This window comes from Oncorhynchus gorbuscha, linkage group LG04 (assembly GCF_021184085.1).
Source record: "Oncorhynchus gorbuscha isolate QuinsamMale2020 ecotype Even-year linkage group LG04, OgorEven_v1.0, whole genome shotgun sequence".
Taxonomy (NCBI): domain Eukaryota; kingdom Metazoa; phylum Chordata; class Actinopteri; order Salmoniformes; family Salmonidae; genus Oncorhynchus; species Oncorhynchus gorbuscha.
Window position 1 is genome coordinate 15013269 of NC_060176.1, and position 24824 is coordinate 15038092.

The 24824-nt window shown below is 41.1% G+C and overlaps 1 protein-coding gene across 1 annotated transcript; it reads right to left on the minus strand.

Moving 5' to 3' along the window:
- Positions 1-13650: 13650 nt before the first annotated feature.
- Positions 13651-23432, minus strand: LOC124033708 (vitamin D(3) 25-hydroxylase-like). Its single transcript, XM_046345901.1, has 9 exons — positions 23161-23432; positions 22214-22376; positions 19626-19778; positions 17782-17942; positions 15944-16117; positions 15646-15784; positions 15383-15570; positions 14282-14423; positions 13651-13910 (listed from the first exon to the last, which is right to left on the minus strand). Exons 1-9 carry the CDS (start codon positions 23317-23319, stop codon positions 13723-13725), a joined length of 1467 nt encoding a protein of 488 aa, XP_046201857.1. The 5' UTR covers positions 23320-23432; the 3' UTR covers positions 13651-13722.
- Positions 23433-24824: the final 1392 nt, after the last annotated feature.

Sequence of the window (24824 nt, forward strand, 5' to 3'; positions counted from 1 at the left end):
ACGAACAGAAGGGAAAGCAAAATGACAAGACAATATAAGACAAAACATGACAGTACCCCCCCACTCACCGAGCGCCTCCTGGCGCACTCGAGGAGGAATCCTGGCGGCAACGGAGGAAATCATCAATCAGCGAACGGTCCAGCACGTCCCGAGATGGAACCCAACTCCTCTCCTCAGGACCGTAACCCTCCCAATCCACTAAGTATTGGTGACCCCGTCCCCGAGAACGCATGTCCATGATCCTACGTACCTTGTAAATAGGTGCGCCCTCGACAAGGACGGGGGGGGGAGGGAAGACGAACGGGGGTGCGAAGAAAGGGCTTGACACAGGAGACATGGAAGACAGGATGGACGCGACGAAGATGTCGCGGAAGAAGCAGTCGCACAGCGACAGGATTGACGACCTGGGAGACACGGAACGGACCAATGAACCGCGGAGTCAACTTACGAGAAGCTGTCGTAAGGGGAAGGTTACGAGTGGAAAGCCACACTCTCTGGCCGCAACAATACCTAGGACTCTTAATCCTACGTTTATTGGCGGCTCTCACAGTCTGTGCCCTGTAACGGCACAGACCCTCCTCCAGGTGCGCTCACAACGTTGGACAAACGCTTGAGCGGAGGGAACGCTGGACTCGGCAAGCTGGGACGAGAACAGAGGAGGCTGGTAACCCAGACTACTCTGAAACGGAGATAACCCGGTAGCAGACGAAGGAAGCGAGTTGTGAGCGTATTCTGCCCAGGGGAGCTGTTCTGCCCAAGACGCAGGGTTTCTAAAAGAAAGGCTGCGTAGTATGCGACCAATCGTCTGATTGGCCCTTTCTGCTTGACCGTTAGACTGGGGATGAAACCCGGAAGAGAGACTGACGGACGCACCAATCAAACGACAGAACTCCCTCCAAAACTGTGATGTGAATTGCGGACCTCTGTCTGAAACGGCGTCTAACGGGAGGCCATGAATTCTGAACACATTCTCGATGATGATTTGTGCCGTCTCCTTAGCGGAAGGAAGCTTAGCGAGGGGCATGGGCTCAGTCTCTGAGCCGGAGGAGGGAGATGGTTGCGATGCGGAGAGGGGAAACACCGTTAACGCGAGCTCTCTTCCACGAGCTTGGTGACGAAGATCTACCCGTCGTTCTATGCGGATGGCGAGTGCAATCAAAGAGTCCACACTGGAAGGAACCTCCCGGGAGAGAATCTCATCTTTAACCTCTGCGTGGAGTCCCTCCAGAAAACGAGCGAGCAGCGCCGGCTCGTTCCAGTCACTAGAGGCAGCAAGAGTGCGAAACTCTATAGAGTAATCCGTTATGGATCGATCACCTTGACATAGGGAAGCCAGGGCCCTAGAAGCCTCCCTACCAAAAACTGAACGATCAAAAACCCGAATCATCTCCTTTTTAAAGTTCAGGTAATTGTTAGAACAATCAGCCCTTGCCTCCCAGATAGCTGTGCCCCACTCTCGAGCCCAGCCAGTAAGGAGTGATATGACGTAAGCAACCCGAGCTCTCTCTCTAGAGTATGTGTTGGGTTGGAGAGAGAACACAATATCACACTGGGTGAGAAAGGAGCGGCACTCCGTGGGCTGCCCGGAGTAACAAGGTGGGTTATTAACCCTAGGTTCCGGAGGCTCGGCAGACCAGGAAGTAGCAGGTGGCACGAGACGAAGACTCTGGAACTGTCCAGAGAGGTCGGAAACCTGAGCGGCCAGGTTCTCAACGGCATGACGAGCAGCAGACAATTCCTGCTCGTGTCTGCCGAGCATGGCTCCTTGGATCTCGACGGCAGTGTTACGAGAATCAGTAGTCGCTGGGTCCATTCTTGGTCGGATCCTTCTGTTATGCAGGTGAATGAGGACCCAAAAGCGACTTGGCGAAAACAGAGTCTTTATTCCAGTAAAGGATATAGGCAATACTCCTGGACAGTCAGAGCAGAAAACAAAACATAAAAAACTTAATTCCACTCGTAGTGGCGAGGACAGACTGGAGACTCGACCATTAACTGTAGGTTGCCTCGGGAAGGCACCGACCGTAGCAGACTCAGACACCTGCTCACACGCAGCATCTGAGGGAAACAAGACACGACAGGGCGAGACAAAGACACAGCACGGCGAACATAATACAAGGATCCGACAGGACAGAAACGGAAAACAAGGGGAGAAATAGGGACTCAAATCAGAAGGCAAGATAGGGAACAGGTGTGAAAAGACTAGATGATTGAGTAGGAGAATAGGAACAGCTGGGAGCAGGAATGGAACGATAGAGAGAGGAGAGAGAGGGAGGGAGAGAGAAAAAGGGAACGAACCTAATAAGACCAGCAGAGGGAAACGAACAGAAGGGAAAGCAAAATGACAAGACAATATAAGACAAAACATGACACTAAGGCTGGTCGTGTGAAGCTGGACAGAGCCCATCGCTCTCAAGCACCGATACCCGGTCCCAAACAGCGCCCACGGCCGGTGGTTATAAAGTTCCACAACTTCACCGACAAGCAGCGCGTCATGGATACGGCTAGAAACATCGGCACTGATGGTAGTCAACGTAAAGGTCCAAAGGTCTCATTCTTCAATGATTATTCTACAGCGGTTGTACGAAGACGCAAAGTGTTTGATGAGGCGAAAGCTCGACTCAAGAGAATGAAGATGGACTACGCACTGCTGTACCTGGCCACATTGAAGATTATGGTCAACGGATCGCCTAAAAAACTTTACACACCTGAAGAGGCTGCTGCGTTTATTGACGCCCTCGGGTAAATAACTTTAAGCTGCACCTCCGCAGCATTGGATAACTTTGTTTATTTCTAGTTGAATCTGATCATGAAACAGTGGTGTGAGTTCTCACGTACTCCAGTTCAGTAATATTCGTATCCTTGCTAAAGTAATAGCCACTATAGCACAGGCTGAGATATTTGTGAATCCATATTGGTGCCCAGGCTTGGTTTTAGGTGGAAGAGCCTCAATCTTCTTCTATTGATTTTAATTTCCATATATATAAAGGATGAGGCTATTGAGTAACTATGCGGACTTAAGAGTCTACATTGGAAAGTTGAAATCCCCTGCAAGTTAGCTAGTGGGAAAACCCCCTTTTGGATCTTTACATGTTTAATTTTTGGGTTTAGTATAGGTCGAGTTCAGGGTTCATATCGTTTGTTTATGCTCGGTGAGATAGAAGAGAGTTCAACACATGGAAAAAGGTACCACCCCACTTTTACAGTAGGATCCAGTCTGGATATTGAATGGTCAAGGCACAATGGCAGGTAACAGACTGCGTGTATGTACATAGAACATTCGAGGGAGCCATAACCTCATTAAAAGGAAGAAGGTACTGTCTTTTTTGAAAAAAGAAAATATTGATATTGCCCTGTTGCAAGAAACTCATTTGGATGATAAGGAGCATCTGAAATTACAACAAGGGAGGTTTGGTCAAGTGTTTTTCTCATCATTTACATCCAGAAGTAGAGGTGTAGCAATTCTGGTGAAAAAGAACTTACCACTTAAGTTCTTGTGAAAGATAAATTTGGTCGCTTTGTTATAATTAATGGTACTTTACAAGGTCAGATCATTTCCATAGCTTCACTCTCTCCTCAAGCTAAGTCAATTAAAGCTATTTGTGATGATCTGGGGTATGCGGATGTCTGGAGAACTTTTCATCCCTCCAACAGAGAGTTCACTTTTTTCTCTGCACCTCATGGATGTCAGACTAGAATTGATTACTTTTTTATGCCCAGGACGTCGTTGCAGTCTGTTTTATCCACTAGGATAGGAAGCATAGTCATATCCGATCATGCTGAGGTGATCCTGGACATAAAACTCAACGGGGCATTCAATCAGTCAAGACATTGGAGGTTGAATACAACCATTCGTAAAGACCATACATTCACATCATATTTTATTACAGAGTTTAAAGCATTCTTCTCTATTAACTCTCAATCAACAGATAACCCCTCGCTCCTTTGGGAAACCTGTAAAGCGTAAGCCAAGGGTCTGATTATGTCATACACAGCCACTAAGAGACCTGTAAAGTGTATGCCAGGGGTCTGATTATGTCATACACAGCCACTAAGAGACCTGTAAAGTGTATGCCAGGGGTCTGATTATGTCATACACAGCTACTAAGAGACGGAAAAAGCGTGAAAAGCAAAAAACGTTAGAGGGTGAATTAGGAACTAAAGAGAAGGACTACATTAAAACTCCCACTCCTGCCCTATTAAAGGAAATATCAGTCATTAGATCAATGTTGGACTCTCTCCTAACACAGGACGTTGAAAAGAAAATGAGATTTGTCAGGCAAAAGCTATATGAACATGGCGATAAGCCAGGAAAGTACTTGGCATACCTAGCTAAAAAGAGATCTGACTCTCAGTCCATTGCAACTATTACAGATTCTGATGGGAATCATTTATATGAAAATAAATTGATAAATGAGTCATTTAAGAAATTTTCTACAAACCTTTATGCCTCAGAACTGCCAAAGGATGCACCCAAATTAATGGAGAACTTCTTTTGTAAGATTGAGCTCCCTACTATCTCCGAAGAACAGAGGTCTCTCCTTAATGCCCCTATTACCGAGGAAGAGATAATGTTCGCAATTAATAAGAATCTGCAAAATGGTAAGGCCCCAGGACCAGACAGGTTTTGTAGTGAGTTCTATAAAGAGTTCCATGGCCTGATCCTTGAGCCATTGCGTGATATGTTTAACCACTCATTTTCAAATGACCAGCTCCCTCAAACGCTGAGAGAAGCCAACATATCACTTATTCTCAAAATGGGAAAATGTCCAGAGTCTTGTTCCTCGTACAGACCAATTTTCCATCTGAATGTGGATAGAAAATTGCTTTCTAAAATTCTAGCCACAAGATTAGAGGCTTCACTGCCACTAATTGTGAAAGGAGACCAAACTGGCTTCATTAAGGGCCGTAAGTCATGCAACAATGTCAGACGGCTTCTTAATGTAATTCAAGCCTACCAACAAAGTGCTATGGATGGTCTTGTGCTCTCCCTAGGTGCTGAGAAAGCATTTGATCGTGTGGAGTGGCCTTATCTATTATTTGCTCTAAATAAATTTGGTCTAGGGGACAACTTTATAAAATGGGTGAAAGTTTTATATGATGATCCTCAGGCTGCTGTCCTTACTATTGGGCTAAGGTAAAATAGCTTCTCTATACACAGAGGTACCAGACAGGGCTGTCCTTTGTCCCCTCTCCTCTTTGCACTCGTTATGGAACCACTGGCCGAGGCCATCAGGGTAACGCCTGCTATACAGGGGCTGCTCATTGGTGATGTTCACCATAAAATAAGCTTGTATGCGGATGATGTCCTGATATTCATCTCTAGTCCCAAGACTTCAATTACATCTCTTATTAATATTATTGAATTATTCAGCGAATTCTCAGGCTACAAGATTAACCTAACTAAGTCAGAGGCTATTCCACTTGGTAGCCTACACTCTGTACCTAATACTTCTCCCCCCTTCCCTTTTAAATGGTCTCCCTCAGGTTTCATGTATCTGGGTATATTTGTAACTCCTAAATTCCAGCAAATGTACAGAGCCAATTTTGTTCCCTTGTTTGATACAATAAGACAGGATCTGGAGCACTGGAACTCTCTCCTGATTTCTTGGTTGGGTAGAATATCCCTCTTGAAAATGAACATTTTACCTAGACTACTTTACCCAATCCAAATGATCCCAGTATTACTCTCCAATAAGGTAAAAAGGATGTAAATGGATGGCTAAGTTCCTTTATATGGAGTAAACGCAAGCCAAGACTTAAGATGGCAATATTGCAGCTGCCATGTTCTATGGGCGGCTTGGACCTGCCCAATATCAGGTTATATCAATGGTGTGCCCACCTTTGTTATATTTCTGACTGGATCACAAATGATGACTCCTCTATTTGGTTAGACATTGAGACTTCTCTTTCAAAATACACCTTACAGGATATTTTATTTTTCAGAAGTTTCAAGTCTGTAGAAAATCACTGCAATAATCCCGTTACACTTAACACACTCAAAGTATGGAGGTCAGTTCAACGCTTCCTGGGAAGGTCCAAACTAACCTCTGCTCTTACCCCAATTCTTAACAACGCAGATTTTAGTCCATGATTGCTGGATGCTGGCTTTAACTTTTGGCTTAATAAGGGCATACGCAGACTAAAAGACTTATTTGCTGATAGTGTTTTATTGTCATTTGAGCAGATGGTCGAGAAATATGAACTCCCAAAGCAGGACTTTTTCCCCTTCCTACAAGTAAGACATTATATGGGACGGCAGCGTAGCCTATTGGTTGGACTAGTAACCGGAAGGTTGCGAGTTCAAACCCCCGAGCTGACAAGGTACAAATCTGTCGTTCTGCCCCTGAACAGGCAGTTAACCCACTGTTCCCAGGCCGTCATTGAAACTAAGAATATGTTCTTAAATGACTTGCCTGGTTAAATAAAGGTAAAATTAAAATGTAAAATATTCTGAACCCTGATGTGTCTGTCATTGAAAGAATGAATTTTTCCCACAAAGGAAAATGTCTGTAAGTCTGTTTTTTATACTTTAAGGTCCTTTTCTGCCGTCAACACACAGAGGGTGAAACAAGTGTGGGAGAAAGAACGCCTTTGTCTTAGTATTTTGTGTCTTCTTTAATTATTTGTTCAGGCCAGGGTGTGACATGGGGTTATTGTATTGTCTTATTGGGGTTTTTGTAGGCATTGGGATTGTGGTTGATTAGGGGTGTGTCTAGTATAGGCTTGGCTGCCTGAGGCGGTTCTCAATCAGAGTCAGGTGATTCTTGTTGTCTCTGATGGGGAACCGTATTTAGGTAGCCTGGGTTTCACTGTGTATTTCGTGGGTGATTGTTCCTGTCTCTGTGTAGTTTCACCAGATAGGCTGTAATTAGGTTTCACGTTCCGTTTGTTGTTTTTGTATTTGTATAGTTATTTCATGTGTCACTTTTTTCATTAAAGTCATGAGTAACCACCACGCTGCATTTTGGTCCGACTCTCTTTCTACAAACGAAGAACGCCGTTACAACGACACAACAGTGGTAGGCCTGATCACCGACAACGACGAGACAGCCTATAGGGAGGAGGTCAGAGACCTGGCCGGGTGGTGCCAGAATAACAACCTCTCCCTCAACGTAACCAAGACTAAGGAGATGATTGTGGACTACAGGAAAAGGAGCGCCGATCACGTTAATGTATAAGAGCGTCTGCTAAATGACTTAAATGTAATGTTAAGAGGTTCAAATTCCTTGGTGTCCAAATCAACAACAATTTAGATTGGTCCAAACACACCAAAACAGTCGTGAAGAGGGCACGACAAAGCCTATTTCCCCTTAGGAAACTAAAAAGATTTGGCATTGGTCCTATACATTCATGTACATACTACCTAAATTGGCCCGAACAACCAGTGCTCCAGTACATTGGCTATCCGGGCTATCTGCATTGTGTCCCACCACCCGCCAACCCCTCTTTTTACGCTTCTGCTACTCTCTGTTCATCATATGTGCATAGTCACTTTAACAATACCTACATGTACATACTACCTCAATAAGCCTGACTAACAGGTGTCTGTATATAGCCTTGCTACTCTTTTTTTCAAATGTCTTTTTACTGTTGTTTTATTTCTTTGCTTACCTACCACACACACACACACACACACACATACTTTTTTTTCGCACCACTGGTTAGAGCCTGAAAGTAAGCATTTCACTGTAAGGTTTACACCTGTTGAATTCAGCACACGTGACAAATAAACTTTGATTTGATTTGATTGGTTATGCCGCACTGGCATGTGTAGAAAGAATGTGCTGAGTACTGCTTGCGTTCTGCCTACAACAAAGTCTCTTGCGTAGCCAGTTTCACATAGTTAGTTTTGCATTGTTTGTTTTGTTTCTGTATGTTGCATTGAAAGTGACTAAAATTGCATTGATTCAATCACAATTGCCACAGTATAGGGAAATGTTGATATTGTTAACTAACAAGGAAAACTCTAGAAAGTTCAGTGAAGTTCAATCTCGTGCTTCTCTCTGTTTCTAGCAACAATAGTCATTTACAACATTAACAATGTCTACACTGTATTTCTGATCAATGTTATGTTATTTTAATGGACAAAAAATGTGCTTTTATTTCATAAACAAGGACATTTCTAAGTGACCCCAAACTTTTGAACGGTAGTGTATGTCAAGATCAAATTACATTAACCTCTACAGAATCGGTGTCCCCCCACTGGATGGATAATCTAACGTAGGCTAATGTGATTAGCATGAGGTTGTAAGTAACATGAACATTTCCCAGGACATAGACATATCTGACATGGGCAGAAAGCTTGAATTCCTATTAATCTAACTGCACTGTCCAATTTACATTAGCTTTTACAGTGAAATAATACCATGCTATTGTTTGAGGAGAGTGCACAATTAGGAACTTGAAAATGTATTAATAAACCAATAGGCACTTTTGGGCAGTCTTGATACAACATTTTCAAAAGATCAGTCTAAAACTTTGCACATACACTGCTGCCGTCTAGTGGCCAAAATTTAAATTGTGCCTGGGCTGGAATAATACATTATGGCCTTTCTCTTGCATTTCAAAGATGATGGTAATAAAAAAAAAAACTGTTTTTTTCTTTGTATTATCTTTTACCAGATCTAATATGTTATATTCTCCTACATTCATCTTACATTTCCACAAACTTCAAAGTGTTTCCTTTCAAATGGTATCAAGAATATGCATATCCTTGTTTTAGGTCCTGAGCTACAGGCAGTTAGATTTGGGTATGTCATTTTAGGCGAAAATTGAAAAAAGGGTCAGATCCATATAGGATATATAGAAGAGATAAGTTGGCCAGATCGGAGCAGCTTAAAACACATTTTATCGACCTTGTTAACAAGCTGAAAGACTTAAATAAGTGTCCGTTCATCTCTGTCCCTCTTCCTCCATTGGGTCATAGAAATGGCAGATTCAGGAGACTGCTAGCACTCCATGACTGGCTGAAAGTCTACTGTCAAACCTTAGGAATTACTTTTATTGACAATTTTGATACCTTTTGGCAACCGAAAATACTTTTCAGGGATGATGGAATTCACTCAAATCACCTTGGCCCGTGGACACTATCTAATCACTACAAGACAGCTCTAAGAAATGGATTGTTATACTCTTTTACTATCCTTGCTATGTCTAGAAAGGAGGGTACTGCCATTAGCACTTTTACAAATTTGTACTGTAAAGTGAAGCCGCTACTGTCTCAGGTAATCTCTACTATTATTACGCCCCCAGCAAACAGTGATAGATTAACAATATGCAGGGCGGATTGGGGTCAATTTCATTTCCATTGCGTTGCAGCCTTTGGTTATGAATAATAGGTTGGCAGGTAATGATCCGGCTTTTATTTTGACACTCTCCCAGTGATTTCAAAGCACAAAAAGGTTTTAAATTTATGCACCCAAATGTTCGCAGCCTTTTACAAAAAAAATGGACTACATCAAGATCTGGGCTTCGCAGACAGATCCAGATATTTTTTGTTCATCAGAAACATGGTTATCTGAGAAAATTGTGGATTCTGAGGTTACTATTGATGGTTTTCAAGTTTTCAGGGCTGATAGGTGTCACGCCCTGGTCGTAGTATTTTGTGTTTTTCTTCATGTATTTGGTCAGGCCAGGGTGTGACATGGGTTTTTGTATGTGGTGTGTAGATAGTGGGATTGTAGCTTAGTGGGGTGTTCTAGGTTAGTCTATGGCTGTCTGAAGTGGTTCTCAATCAGAGGCAGGTGTTTATCGTTGTCTCTGATTGGGAACCATATTTAGGCAGCCATATTCTTTGGTTGTATTGTGGGTGATTGTCCTGAGTGTCTTGATGGCCTTAGTCTGTGTTAGTTTGCACCAGTTAAGGCTGTTTCGGTTTTCACTACGTTTATTGTTTTGTAGAGTTTGTATTTTGGATTCGTGTTACTTGTGTGATTAAACATGGATCGCAATATACACGCTGCATTTTGGTCCGACTCTCCTTCACCACATGAAAACCGTGACAATAGGATGGGCAAAAGTGGTGGTGTTGCTATCTATACAAAAATATACTTTCTATGTCTCTTTTAAAGGCGAGTCCTAAACTATTTGAATTTAAGTCTTCAACTAAGTTGTAATTCTAAAGTAACTGTTCTGGGAGTCTACCGCCCACCCCTGCTAAGAAATGTTTGTTAATTAGTCTCACTGACTTAATAGCTTATTTGTCTACTTCTGAATAGTTTGTCATAGGTGACTTTAACCTGTCCTGGGGAACCCAAGACTCCAACTATTTAAAGGATTTTTGTAATAACCTAAACCTCACACAGTTGATTACCAAACCCACATGTCCAAATCTGAGAGATTCTACGAAATCAACATTAATTGATCTTATGTTTACAAATACTCCAGAGAAATATGTGGCTAGTGATGTTTCCTCCTTGGATAGTAGTGATCACTGTCCTATTTTTTTGCATTAGAGATGTTAGGACTCATAGTGCAAAACAATGATTTATTACAAGGAGAAATTTAAAAAATGTAGTGAACAAGCATTTTTACATGATCTCAATGGTGATCTTAATAGTATCTAAGCTATACCAGATTCTGAATCGGCTCTAAATCACTTTATTACTGTTTTTAACAACATTGCAGATAAGCATGCCCCGTTTAAAAAACGGAGAGTTCAAAATAGATTGAACCCTTGGTTCACACCAGAATTATCTGAGTTCATACGCAAATGAGATGCTGCCTGGGCCATGGCTAGAAGTACTGACTCCGGCCGGGACTGGCAATCCTTTCGAAAATTGAGAAATCTATGTGTAAAACTTCGAAAAGCAACATCTGATTACTATATTAACACTAGCTGACTGTACTGGAAATCCATATAAATTCTGGAAAACTGCAAAATCATTAAAGGGTTGTACTTCCTCTACTCTTCCCTCACAAATTAATGTAGAGTCTGGCCCGATTACTGATAACATTGGAATAATTATAATATTAGTAATTATAATAATAATAATTCATTTAATCAACATTTTATTTCTGCAGGCTCTCTCTTTGATATAATTCAAAAACCTACTCGCTGTGACAATGTACTGGATGTTGATGGGAGAATTTTACTGAATAATTTTGAAAATGTCGGTCAAGGTTTTTTTCCTTTTGGAAATTCACAGACAATGAAGTCCTTGATGTGTTGTTGGCATTAGATATGAATACATCTACAGGGCCCGACCATTTGGATCCAGGTCTGTTCAAGTGTGCTGCATCCCTCATTGTTGTTTCAATAACCCACAGCATTAGTTTAACATGTTCACTGGAAATATTCCTAAAGTGTGGAGATCAGCTTATGTGCTGCCACTAAACAAGGGAGGTGATTGTTATGGTCTTGACAACTATCGTCCCATATCAAGTTTCTTGTCTAGCTAAGATTCTTGAATCCTTGATCATTCTATCTTATTGAGTTATTTGTCTGTGTTAGGCCTTGGCCCTGATGCCTGTTTGTGGTTTCAGAATGATCTTAGTGATAGACGGGGTTAAATCCGAATTTCTTGAACAACTTGAAGTGGTACCCCAGGGTTAGATTTTGGGGCCATTATTGTTCATGTTGTTTATAAATGACCTTGGAAAATAGTGGTAACACCTGTAGCATTCCTCTCTATGCAGATGACACAGTAATTTATTCATGTGCCTCTTCCAAAAATCCAAAAATCACTTACTGATCTTAAATGAGTGTTAAATGCAAATAAAACCAAGTTTATGCTGTTCTCTAGGTCTCATAATGTTGACCATGAGGACTTGCGTACTCCAAATGGAGCCCAAATTGAGAAAGTTTCTCACTATAAGTACTTGGGTATCTGGCTTGATGTCAATTTGTCTTTTGAAACACAAATTGAAAACTTGACAAAGAAGCTGAGAACTACGATTGTTTTTTATATGGAAATAAATCCTACCTCAGTTTTGAAAATAGAAGTAAGATTGTTCAAACAACAGTTCTCCCTGTAATATACTATGGTGTCATTATTTATACACTGGGGACGGTTTTAGGACTCATTGTATTCTGTACAAACATGTAGGATGGACCTATCTGTCTGTAAGAAGAGAACTGCACTCTCTTTTATTTATTTAGGCTTGTAGAAACTTGCTCTGTACATTACTTCATTGATTAATTTTAGATGTACAAATGACCAAACCCGTTCTCAGTGATGTTTAACTCTGGAGATCCCTATGGTCTCCAAAGAATTGGGAAAATATGCTTTTATTTTTTTGCCCATATGTATGGAACAATACACAAAATTCCTTGCAATTCGATATTCTGGTGCCTTTCAGGCATTTTAAATGATTGATTGGAGACGTTTATGTTACAGAATGCAATTGCTTTTCTTAAATATATGTAGTGTTGTGTATTATGTTTTATTATAGTGTGTTTTGTAGGGCTGTTGGGTTTTATTTGTGTTTTGGGTTGTATTTGGAACTTATACAGGGCTCTCTTGTACATATTGTCACGACTTCCACCGAAGGTGGCTCCTCTCCCTGCGCTCGGCGGTCGTCGTCACCGGTCTACTAGCTGCCACCGATCCTTTTTCCTTTTCATTTGGGTATGTCTGTCTTGTGTTTCACCTGTGTTCTATTTGGGTAATTAGGGGGGGGGGGGTATTTAAATCTCGCCATTTCCTCTGGGTTTTGTTTGGGATTGTTTCGTTTGCTGTCATTGGGTTGCGTTTGTTTGGGTTCTGTTTAACAGGTGTGTTTTTCCTCCCCCAGACGGTGTCTGGGTGGTTTGAGGCTACTGTTGTAGTCCTGTTTCCTGTTATTTGGACTTGTTTATTAAACACCCTTTTCGTAACTTGCTTTCTCCTGCGTCTGACTCCACACCCACATCTCCTTTGGGAGATATTGGCACATATTACCTCAAGTGCCCGGTTACTCTGTACCAGTACCCCCCTGTATATAGTCTCGCTATTGTTATTTTACTGCTGCTCTTTAATTACTTGTTACTTTTATTTCTTAGTCTTATCCATATTTTTTAAAACTGCATTGTTGGTTAGGGGCTCGTAAGTAAGCATTTCACTGTAAGGTCTACCTACACCTGTTGTATTCGGCGCACGTGACTAATTAAAATGTATTTAATTTGTAGAAGAGTTTTATCTCAATGTGACTCCATTTAATATCAAAAATAAAAGAGGATTAACTTGTGCTTTGAAAAAACGAACAATTTGTTCATATAGTTTGATCTAGGCCTTAAAGATTACTTTTACACACCTTTGCATATACCGTTTCTACAGTCCAGTAGTGTTCTGTATGTTCAGAGGGCTATGAGCATTTTCTTTTAAAATTAATAAATTATAAAGAAATAAAAATACTTAGATGGTTGTTTTGTTTGAGCATTGTTTTTAGGACTTACATTTCATTCTATTCTCTAGTTTCATTAGAAATGTTTGCATCTTATATATGTCTGGGTCTGTTTACTGTGTCTCTGTATGGAATGTGGTTTGAAGAATCATGGGTGGGAGAAAATGATACACAAAAATCACTATCCCATTTATAATTTTACATGTTACATGATGTTTACCTGTTGAGGAGGTTCATATGTTATGCATGAAAAGAGGTCATTTGATTTCGACTGTCCATCACAGGTCACAAAATTGGTTAGCAAAAACTACAAGGCACTCAATGGAGGGTACAGCATTGTTTAATGTGCTGCTTTAGTGATATAGCTTCTCAGTAAAAACTGTCGGTAGTTCACCATCACTGGCTGCTCCTCAGGCGCACTCCTAGGCGGTAGGGTTTTTGCGCCTGTGCAAGGCCAAAAACCTTGCGGAAGTCAGGCGCACCTTCTTGTTCAGGCCAGACAAATTGGAAACGTCGAAGTAAGGTCACCAGTATCAGAAAGAGCTCTGTGCGCGCTAACCCTTCTCCCAGGCATACACGAGAGCCTGGGGAACACAAACACACAAACACAGTTATTTATGTTGACAACACACTCCTACACATGCTCTAATAAACATAGTGGACCAGCCATTTCTACAAAAAACTTTTCTTTTTTTTTTACAACATTTGCAAACATTTTGAAAAGCCTATTTTCGCTTTGTCACTATTAGGTATTGTGTATAGATTTCTGTAAAAAAAAAACTATTTTAGAATAAGGCTGTAACGTAACAAAATGTGGAAAAAGTCAAGGGGTCTGAATACTTTCCGAATGCAATATACACACTCTTATATGACTTATATCAACATAATCTCTCTTGTTCAATCTCTATGCATCCTCTCTCTCTATCTCCCTCTAGCTCTACCTCTCTCTCTGTACCTGCTGAGAATGGCAGAAAGGCCTCTGGTTTCACAAATTCGCCATCCTCATTGAGGAAGTTGTCAGGGTTGAACTCCTGAGGGAACTTCCACTGGCCCTCTTCATGGAGCACAGAGGACAAGTTAGGAATCACCATCGTGCCCTGGAACCAAAGAGGAAAGTGTAGTTAGGGTGAGAACTGGAGAAAGAGAGAATTAACCCACAGATAAAAGGGTAAACTGAGTTTGTTTCTAGTAATCGCTCCTCCTTCAGGCTTCTTCTTCTTCTTTGGACTTTATATGGAGGTTGGCAACCAGCTTTAAGGTGCATTATCACCACCAACTGGACTGGAGTGTGATCCTCAGTTCATCTTTCAATCACCCATGTGGGTATATGCTCCTAAAAAACAATTAGGAGATGGGAGAGGCGGAACTTGCAGCACGTCAAGCATCACAAATAGAACCAAGTTCTATTTTAGCGCCTGGCTACGCAGACTCTTGTTGACGCGCGCGAGCAGTGTGGGTGCAATGATTGAATAACATGTATGTGTACATTTATTTTGCAACGCGCGCGATGTGAGCGGTGTCGTCTTTATGTTAGGGTTCTAAGGTCACCAGTGGCAGCATATTGTTATGATATGGGGAGTAGTTTAGTGGTAGTACATAGACACTACACACTACCACTTCCACACTTTGGGGGCAGCAGCAACCGGGTCCTTAAGCACAACAGTGCAGGCATTCAAGGGGATAGTCAATCCGTGAGAGAGGTGTTTACGGAGCTTCTCCGCCTGCTAGTCTTTATTTTTGGACATATTTTAGAGGCTTCTTTTTGCTTATATGTAATTTGGTCACCACTTTGAACAACAACTGATAATACTCTTGGGCTGGCAGACTCAAGAGGTCAAGAAGGAGCTGGCCCTGAACTCAGAACTCGGCTGTCTCCTGGGGCACATGCATTCAACACCTGGTCCGCATACGTTTACTTCTTACAGTAATGCACACATTAAATCAGGTTACAGACCATTTAGCAAGGCCTAGGACACCAAGACAAAACGAGTGTAGCAAAATCAGTATGCTAGTTAAATGGTTACGTAAGAGTATCAGTTGTCATGTCCATGCTCACCTGGGGCAGCTGGTAGCCTTGTAGTTGTGTGTTGCAGGAGGTCATATGGAACACGCTAAGAGGAACAGTGTCAGCCATCCGCTGTGACTCGTGGATCATCGCTTGAACATACGGCATGGCGTGTCGGTCCTCAAACAAGGCATATGAACGTCCCTCAAGAACGTCCTCAATTTCACGGTGACAGCGTTCTGGAACACACACACTCTTTGTGTACCATATACAAAATGTGTCCCAGTATATGTGTTGTATGTGTATTTACTCACCCTGTATGTGTTGGTTGGTCATCAGGTGTAGCATGGCACAGCGGAGGGTGTTGGAAGTGGTGTCTGTCCCAGCAATGAAAAGATCAATTAGTAGAAACACCATCTGAACGTCATTAAATGTGGAGCCTCCATCACCAGTCTGAGACATACACAAACACAGACACAGACACATTCCTAGGACTTAGAACCCAATGTTTGGTTAGAGCGCCAGCACAACACAACTACTAAGTTTGACCTACTTTGAAAATGTCTCTATTTACTGAACTTGCATAGTTATATTTCTCTCCTGATTCATTACCATGTCAATCTGGTCAAGGTAGCAGTCAATGAGGTCCCTGGGCTCTCCTGAGACCCTTGAACTTTTGTGGCTGGTCACAGCCTTCTGTGCATGTTCTTTGATTTCATCATAGATGTGGAAAGCTTTCTTGAAGGGCAAGGGTAGGACCCTCAGGGCAGGTATGATATCATAGAGCTACAAGAGATAGATCAGCAGGTCAAAGAGACATAGAGCAATATATCTATAAATGTTTAGCAAAATAAATTAGTGTCTTGCAGCCTTCTTTTGATCTCAGGCGGATTACAACAAAAAACAATATGTGTCATTCAACAAATAGAGTGTCTTTGGGATAGTGTAATTTTGTAAAAAAGTAATTACTTGTGTCATGCACAAAGTAGATGTCCTAATCGACTTGCCAAAACTATAGTTTGTTAACAAGAAAATCATGGAGTGGTTGAAAAACGAGTTTTAATGACTCCAACCTAAGTGTATGTAATCTTCCGACTTCAACTGTACACGGGTTACCAGTACCGAGTCAATGTGCGGTGGTACAGGTTAGTCGAGATATATTTAGGTAATATGTACATGTAGGCAAGGATAAAGTGACTATGCATAGATAATAAACAGCGAGTAGCATAAAAAAGGGCTCAATGCAAATAGTCTGGATAGCCATTTGGTTAACTGTTTAGCAGTCTAATGGCTTAGTGGTAGAAGCTGTTAAGGTGCCATTTGGACCTATACTTGGCACTCCCGTACTGATTGCCGTGTGGTAGCCGAGAGAACAGGTTACGACTAGCTGGAGTCTTAGACCATTTTTAGGGCCTTCCTCTGACACCAACTGGTATAGAGGTCCTGAATGGCAGGAAGCTTGGCCCCTATGATGAACTGGTCCATACGCACTGACCTCTGTAGCGCCTTGCGGTCGGACGCCAAGCAGTTGACGTACCAAACAGTGAATGTTCCTGAGAGACCGAGTTACAGTTTTGACTTAAATCTACTTGAAGTCTATGACAATACGTAAAAATGGTTGTCTAGCAATGATAAACAACCAATTTGACAGAGATTGTAGAATTTTTAAATAAATAATGGGCAAAATGCTAATTAATTACTCCAAAATCATACAATGTGATTTTCTGGATTTTTGTTTTAGATTCCATCTCTCACAGTTGAAGTGTACCTATGATTAAAAAAAATACAGACGTCTACATGCTTTGTAAGTAGGAAAACCTGCAAAATCGTCAGTGTATCAAATACTTGTTCTCCCCACTGTATATATGCAATAAATGTTTTATTTTTTGTGTTCAAACTGGGGTGTCGCCACCAATATAATCTAAACTGTGATAAACAAAGATAAGTCAGATGTGGGCATTAACAAGCAAGAATTGAAATGGGAAGATAAAGGTGTCGAAAGAGGCCAAGGGGTGTTAATCATTTACACAGAGAGGAGTGATTGTGTGTGTTATCTGAAGGTGGAAATCTATAAAACCTGAGGTCTAAAACAAGAGATTTTCAGTTGTTCCATGCTCGGCTTCTGTTACTTTTTTAATAAAGTCTATTTGAATTTACAAGTTCCGGTATCTGAGAAATATTTAATTCAATATTTCCTCGACACTATTGGATTGTTTTTACGTGGATTAGTTTAGTTGGAGCATAGATGTATGTGATCGAAATGTTCAATTGAGTGTTTCATAAAAATGTACACATGTAATGGCTGAGGGACATAAAAGGCACTCTATCGGTGGAACGACACTGGTTTTCTATTATGATTTATATATATTATTATTATATTATTATATTATCATTATTTCAATTAAAAGTAGTGGAGTAGCAGCAGTAGTAGTGATAATAGTGTTCTGTACCATGGCCCAAGGTCCGATAGCAATTTTGGTTAAATCCTGTATCCTACTGATGAGGGTGAGGAAGACTGGGTTGTCGTATTCAAACCTTTCCCCGTAAATCAGTGAGCAGATGATGTTAGATGCTGCTAGATGGAACAGGTGCTGAGGGTCCATCGAACTGCCTGCCAGGACACAGCAACGATCATCACCGCACCAGGCAATACACACAGACAAGATAAGAGCACCGATCACAGAGCTTCCAAAATTGAACACACTGATAGGATAGGTAGAGTAAAAATGACAACATTCTTTACTGTATACCCAATGTTAATACAACACTGTAAATATTGTAAATGTAATTGGTTGATATTTAGTTTAGTTTAGTTTAGTTTATTTTATTTTTACAGGGACAGTGCACATTAATCAACGTTTCAGTAAAAGTGCCGGTTTTAGCCAGCCGGCTAATTTTCAACCGCAGTCCCTGGGCAGGTTATTAAAAACAATTACAATATAGACAATAGCACCATAGAACAAGCAAGACATAGAAACATAGGACAAGCAAGACATAGCATACAGACAGAGCAACATAGGACAAGCAAGACGTAGCATACAGACAGAGCAACATAGAACAAAAAGCAGCAAGACAAAATTCATAAAAGCAACAAAGTGTTTCCACACCTCACAAGCTACAGACAACAGACAACATGGAAAGTGGCAACACACAGCTAGGGACCATGTTCACAAATCTGATTGACCTTTAGCCATGTCTTCAAGCATTTTGTGAAAGTGTGATATGTGGTGCAGTTATGTGTGTCTGATGGCAGTGTATTCCAGACATGGGAAGCTCTCACAGAGAATGCAAATTTACTAAAGGTGCTTTTCCTTAGGGGAACTATACAGTCACCTCTCATGTCAGACCTTGTGGATCTGCTGCCATATGTCAGGGTTTTCTGTTTAACAAAAATATTGAGTGGAGGGGGATCCAGGCCATTAAGGATCTTGAATACAAGACATGCGTCGGTGTATTGCACAAGATTTTCCCAACTCAAGAGCTCATGCTTTCTAAGGATGTGACAATGATGATGGCTATTGGGCTTCCTGTCAAGCACTTTGAGAGCCTGTTTGTAGACAGACTGAATAGGTTTTAATGTTGTACAGCAAGCTTGTGCCCAACTAGTCAAGCAGTATGTTAAGTGGGGGAGTATCATAGATTTGAAGTACAGTTTTGCTACCTCTGTAGTCAAACACTTTCGTATAAATCGGAAATTAGCTAGATTGAATTTAGTTATTTGAATTACCTTTTTCACATGCTTTTTAAAAGAGAGGTTGGAATCAAGTATGATGCCAAGGTACTTAAAATCGGATACCACCTGGAGCTTCTCCCCTGACACATAGACATCTGACTCAGTAGCATCTGTTGCCCTCTTTGTGAAGAACATGCAAATAGTTTTTTTCACATTGAGATGCAAACACGAGTCACTGAGCCACTTTGTAACCTGGACCATTACAGTAGTGAGTTCTTGTGCAGCTTGTTGTTTGCTCTTTGCATGCACATATATCACTGTATCGTCTGCATACATTTGAACTTCAGACCCAGTACAGACAGAAGGCAGATCATTAATGTACAGGCTGAACAGGAGGGGCCCCAGTATTGACCCTTGGGGCACGCCCACATCATAGCTACGAGTGGGCGACAGCTCATTGCTCACTCTGACACACTGAGTTCTGCCTTCAAGGTATGATTTCATCCATCTCAAGGCATCAGGGGAACTTTAGTCCGGATACTAAGTATGTGGTGATAATGACATGAATAGGAATGGTGATGACTATGTGGTACGTTGTGTGTACGTTGTGTGTGGCTGTACCAGCATTGCGCTCCAGCGCAGAGCAGATGTGGGAGACCTCCTCGAGGATGCGCTCTTCCATGGAGCGTTTGCCCAGACCAAAGTTTCTCAGCGTGGTCAGAGCAAAGCGTCGGTGGTCCCTCCAGCTGGAGCCAAAATCTGCCATGATGACCCCTGATGACACATGAAACAGGGTTGGTTATGTTTCCACTTGCCACTGCAGAAATATGTATTCAATGTTTATGTATTTCTATTGATTCGTTCAAGTTAGATGCCAATAAGGTTTATTGTCATTGGCTATGCTAGCAAATACGGGAAGATTCTTCCCAGTCTGATGTTGACATGCAAGCAGTAGGTCACATTCTGAAATACTATTACAATGTGTAAGAGTTCACTATGTACATTTCCTGACGTCTAAATGTACTTGATATATATGTATATACAATTCCAGCCAAAAGTTTGGACACACCTACTCATTCAAGGGTTTTTCTTTATTTTTACGATTTCCTACATTCTAGAAAAATAGTGAAGACATGAAAACTATGAAATAACACATATGGAAACATGTCGTAACCAAAAGACTGTTAAACGAATTAAAATATATTTTATATTTGAGATTCTTCAAAGTAACCACTCATTGCCTTAATGACAGCTTTGCACACACTTGGCAATCTCTCAACCAGCTTCATGAGGTAGTCACCTATAATGCATTTACATTAACAGGTGTCCCTTGTTAAAATTTTATTTGTGGAATTTCTTTCTATCATAATGCATTTGAGCTAATCAGTTGTGTTGTGACAAGGTAGGGGGGTATACAGAAGATAGCCCTAATTGGTAAAATACCAAGTCCATATTATGGCAAGAACAGCTCAAATAATCAAAGAGAAATGACAGTCCATCATTACTTTAAGACATGAAGGTCAGTAATTCTGGCAAATTTCAAGAACTTTGAAAGTTTCTTCAAGTGCAGTCGCCAAAACCATCAAGCTCTATGATGAAACTGGCTCTCATGAGGACCACCACAGGAAAGGAAGACCCAGAGTTACCTCTGCTGCAGAGGATAAGTTCATTAGAGTTCACTGGACCTCAGATTGCAGCCCAAATAAATGTTTCACAGAGTTCAAGGAACAGACACATCTCTACATCAACTGTTCAGAGAAGATTGCGTGAATCAGGCCTTCATGGTCGGATTTCTGCAAAGAAACCACTACTTAAGGACACCAATAAGAAGAAGAGACTTCTGGTGACACTGTCTGTGATTTATTTAGAATTCAAGGCACACTTAACCAGCATGGCTGCGACAGTATTCTGCAGCAATACGCCATCCCATCTGGTTTTCACTTAGGGGGACTATGATTTGTTTTTCAACAGAACAATGACCCAACACACCTCCAGGCTGTGTAAGGGCATTTTGACCAAGAAGGAGAATGATGGACTGCTTCATCAGATGACCTTGCCTCCACAATCACCCAACCTAAACCCAATTGAGATGGTTTGGGATGAGTTGGACCACAGAGTAAAGAGAAAGCAGCCAAGAAGTGCTCAGCATATGTGGGAACTCCTTCAAGACTGTTGGAAAAGCATTCCAGGTGAAGCTGGTTGAGAGAATGCCAAGAGTGTGCAAAGCTGTCATCAAGGCAAAGGGTGGCTACTTTAAAAATATATATTTTAATTTGTTTAATTTGTTTTTTGATTACTAAATGATTCCATGTGTTATTTCCTAGTTTTGATGTCTTCACTTTTGTTCTACAATGTAGAAAATAGTTTTAAAAAATAAAGAAAACCTTTGAATGAGTAGGTGTGTCCAAACTTTTCACCGGTACTGTGTACAGTACTGTGAACAGTATATTAGATATTGGGGGGCTTCCTGTGGGGGGCTTCCTGTGATGTGGTTTTGTATGCATGACTGCTCTATAAGTGAGTTAGCTAGCATGCTCTAAATGTAGTGGTCATGTTAGCTCACTGCTAATTCACAGTTATTTCCATGCTAACAGACAAATCACAAATCTACAGTTGTCAACATACTGCTATCCAGCAGATCTTATGTGCTTCTTTTTGTCTATCATCAGGTACTTACATTTATTGTATTTTGTGCTATTTTTGACATTGTTATGATGTTTGATTACAAAATGCCCAGTCTGATATACAGTATATATGCAAGTGAGTAAACACCAATCAACTGGGACCACTGGCTGGGAATTTCTTTAAGAACACAACTCAAGAGAGTTACGAAGTATGATCACTATCTGTTAGACACACACACACAGACATACAGTACATACGTACCAGTGGAGGCTGCTGAGGGGAGGACGGCTCATAATAATGGCTGGAATAGAGTCAATGGAATGGTATCAAAGATGTGGTTTCCATGTGGTTGATACCATTCCATTGACTCCATTCCAGCCATTACTATTAGCCATCCTCCCCTCAACAGCCTCCACTGATACATATGCAGTTCACACAGTACTGACAAGGCGGTGTGTGTTTGTGCTCTGCATTATCTGTACTGATTTAAGGTCACCTCTACCTACACCAATACAATTATATCACAAATGATAAAACTATTCCAGGACCAGCCTAGGGGACACTAGGGGTCAAGAACACAGTACCTTTGCCTTCTGTGATGTCGCTGATCATGAGATGGTTTGGTCGCCCTGAAAATTCCGCTGTGCGTGTCACCAGTGCCTCACGAACCGCCTCAAGGCCATTCAGAACCACGACAGGCTGTGATCCGATGTACAGACTGAACACGTTACCATAGCGCCTCTTCAGCTGAAAACAGAGAGGTAGAGAGATGGAGAGAGAGTTCCCAAGCTGAACTGTAAGTTGTGTGACAAGTCAGACACACCTGAAGATGAAACTAAACCATAGCAACTACTGACAGTTCCAGCGGAGGACAGCACATAATAATGGCTGGAACGGAGCAAATGGAATGATTTATTTGATACCATACCACCTATTCTGCTCCAGCCATTTACCACGAGCCCGTCCTCCCCAACTAAGGTGCCACCAACCTCCTCTGAAAAGTTATTGTATTGTATCATTGACAATCCTCACTATATGGGTTAAATTAATATGGATGAACAAACATCTGTAACAAAACAAATAAATAACCTTTTTGAGGGTTGTCAATGAAGGATACTGTATCTCTAAACACATAGTGAACTAAGTGGACTTTGTTTCAAAAGCAGAGACACTGCTGATTTAGGCCTGATAAAACCTTTGGAACTTGACCTATTTTGGATCAGTCACAGTTTAGTGGCTGTTGCTGATCTGACATTAATCACAATAGCATTTTATTTAGTATCTAAGATGCTTTAGTTGAAAGACTTCTAAAAACATTATGTTGTTTGTAAGGACGTTACAAAACCATATATCCTGCACACAGTTTGGGCAACTTCAAACAAAACCAAATTACTGGTAACTATTCAACATGCAGTATATGACACAAACAACATACAGTGACAACACTGACAACATACAGTATATGACACAAAAATAACCCCAGTGTAAACCAAATTTTTCCCGGTTTGTGGATTTTTTGTAAAGTTCTTACCCTTTCCAGGTCTTTGAGGGGGTTGACATGGTCCAGCTGTAGCAGATTGCCGAGGATGGGCAGGGGACAGGGTCCTGGGGGGAAGTTTTTAGGTCTGCGGACCCTGATGAAGAAGAACAGAAGGAGGAAAACTAGCAACAACACCACCGAACCTATCATGGTGACTGGGCTGCAAGAAATGTGTTCTTCACCATTTAAAGTTACCAACTACACCACCCAGGGATATTTTCTGACTCTTAGACACCACCCACACACATTGGACTGCTTTGAACACTAGCAGTCAGATAGTGTTTATGAGGAGGGATATTTGCTTACTCTGAGTTTACAGCCTATTAAGGGATTATGAACATGTGGTTGAACACAGTGTTCACCACTAATAATTGCACTCAAATGGAGTTCATTCAAATGTTTGAATCGAGTTGTTCACGATTTAAAGAGAAGCCATCTACACATATACACACATGATCTGTTTATGCTGCCATTCCATTTGATTATGTATTATCATTTTTCTAATATTATCATAATATTTATATTTTAATATGCAATATTATATGACCTAGATCAGGCCATAAACCACAGCACTTTAAACAAAGTTATAGTTGGATTTTTCTTTGGTATCTATACCAGTTTGAAGGGAAGTAATTGAAGACTGGGTGCCCAAACCTGACTCCTGTTCAACTCACTGAAGGGAGGAATCTGTAACATGCAGTAACACAGATAGGACAGCAGTCTGCGCCATTATTTGACTGGCCAGCACCCATTTGAAGTCGCCAGCCAGCACTCGGAACAGCTCATTTCCACTGATTACATATTTGAAATAAAAAACATAAATATGTCAGGTACTTCAATAAAATCATTTCTGCATCAGTCATACGAATAGATATGAGTTCAGGCAATGTGTTTATATGGATTGGGCTATGCTTTAAAACGGTTAAAAATATTTCATATGGGGCTAATCGGTTTTAAATTGTCACAAAAATTGCTATTAGTCAACATGAAGTATGTGTCTGTGACATTTGCGATCTAAGAGACAGATATGACTAAAGTAAAGGTAGAAGTTCTAGTAAGTAGTTCATATTGACTTCATAGAGGCTAGGCGATATGTGTTATGGGTGTACAATATGTAGCATTTCTATTAAATATATGGACACTTTTGTGAACAATCGCCTATAGGCTACATCTGTTGAGACTGCAGTTGTTATTAAATTAAACTTAACAGAACCACAAACAAGTAGAGAGGAGATCCGATCAGGGAGAGTTGAGTTTGAGTGTAACCATTTCCCCAGCTCAACGTATTTGTGGAGCCAATTGAGTAGTGTGCAGGGTGACTCTTATCTTTCATACCAACGCTACATCGTGTTTGACAGGGGGCCAAAAACACTTTCGTTTAATTTCTTCAATTGTGAAAGTCCTCAGCTGCTTCAGTTACACTGCTTCAACAAAGCTCCAATGTGCTTCTATCACCTTCAGTCAGATAGCCTTAAAGAATGTGGCAAGCAGTCACAACTCTAAGAATTGAAAATAAAAAAAGAACCACAAACAAGTAGAGTGGGGTTCCGATCAGGGAAAGTTGAGTTACGTTTGAGTTCAACCATTTCTCCAGCTGAACCTACTTGTAGAGCGGACTGAACAGCGTGCAGAGTGACTCTTATCTTTCATACAAA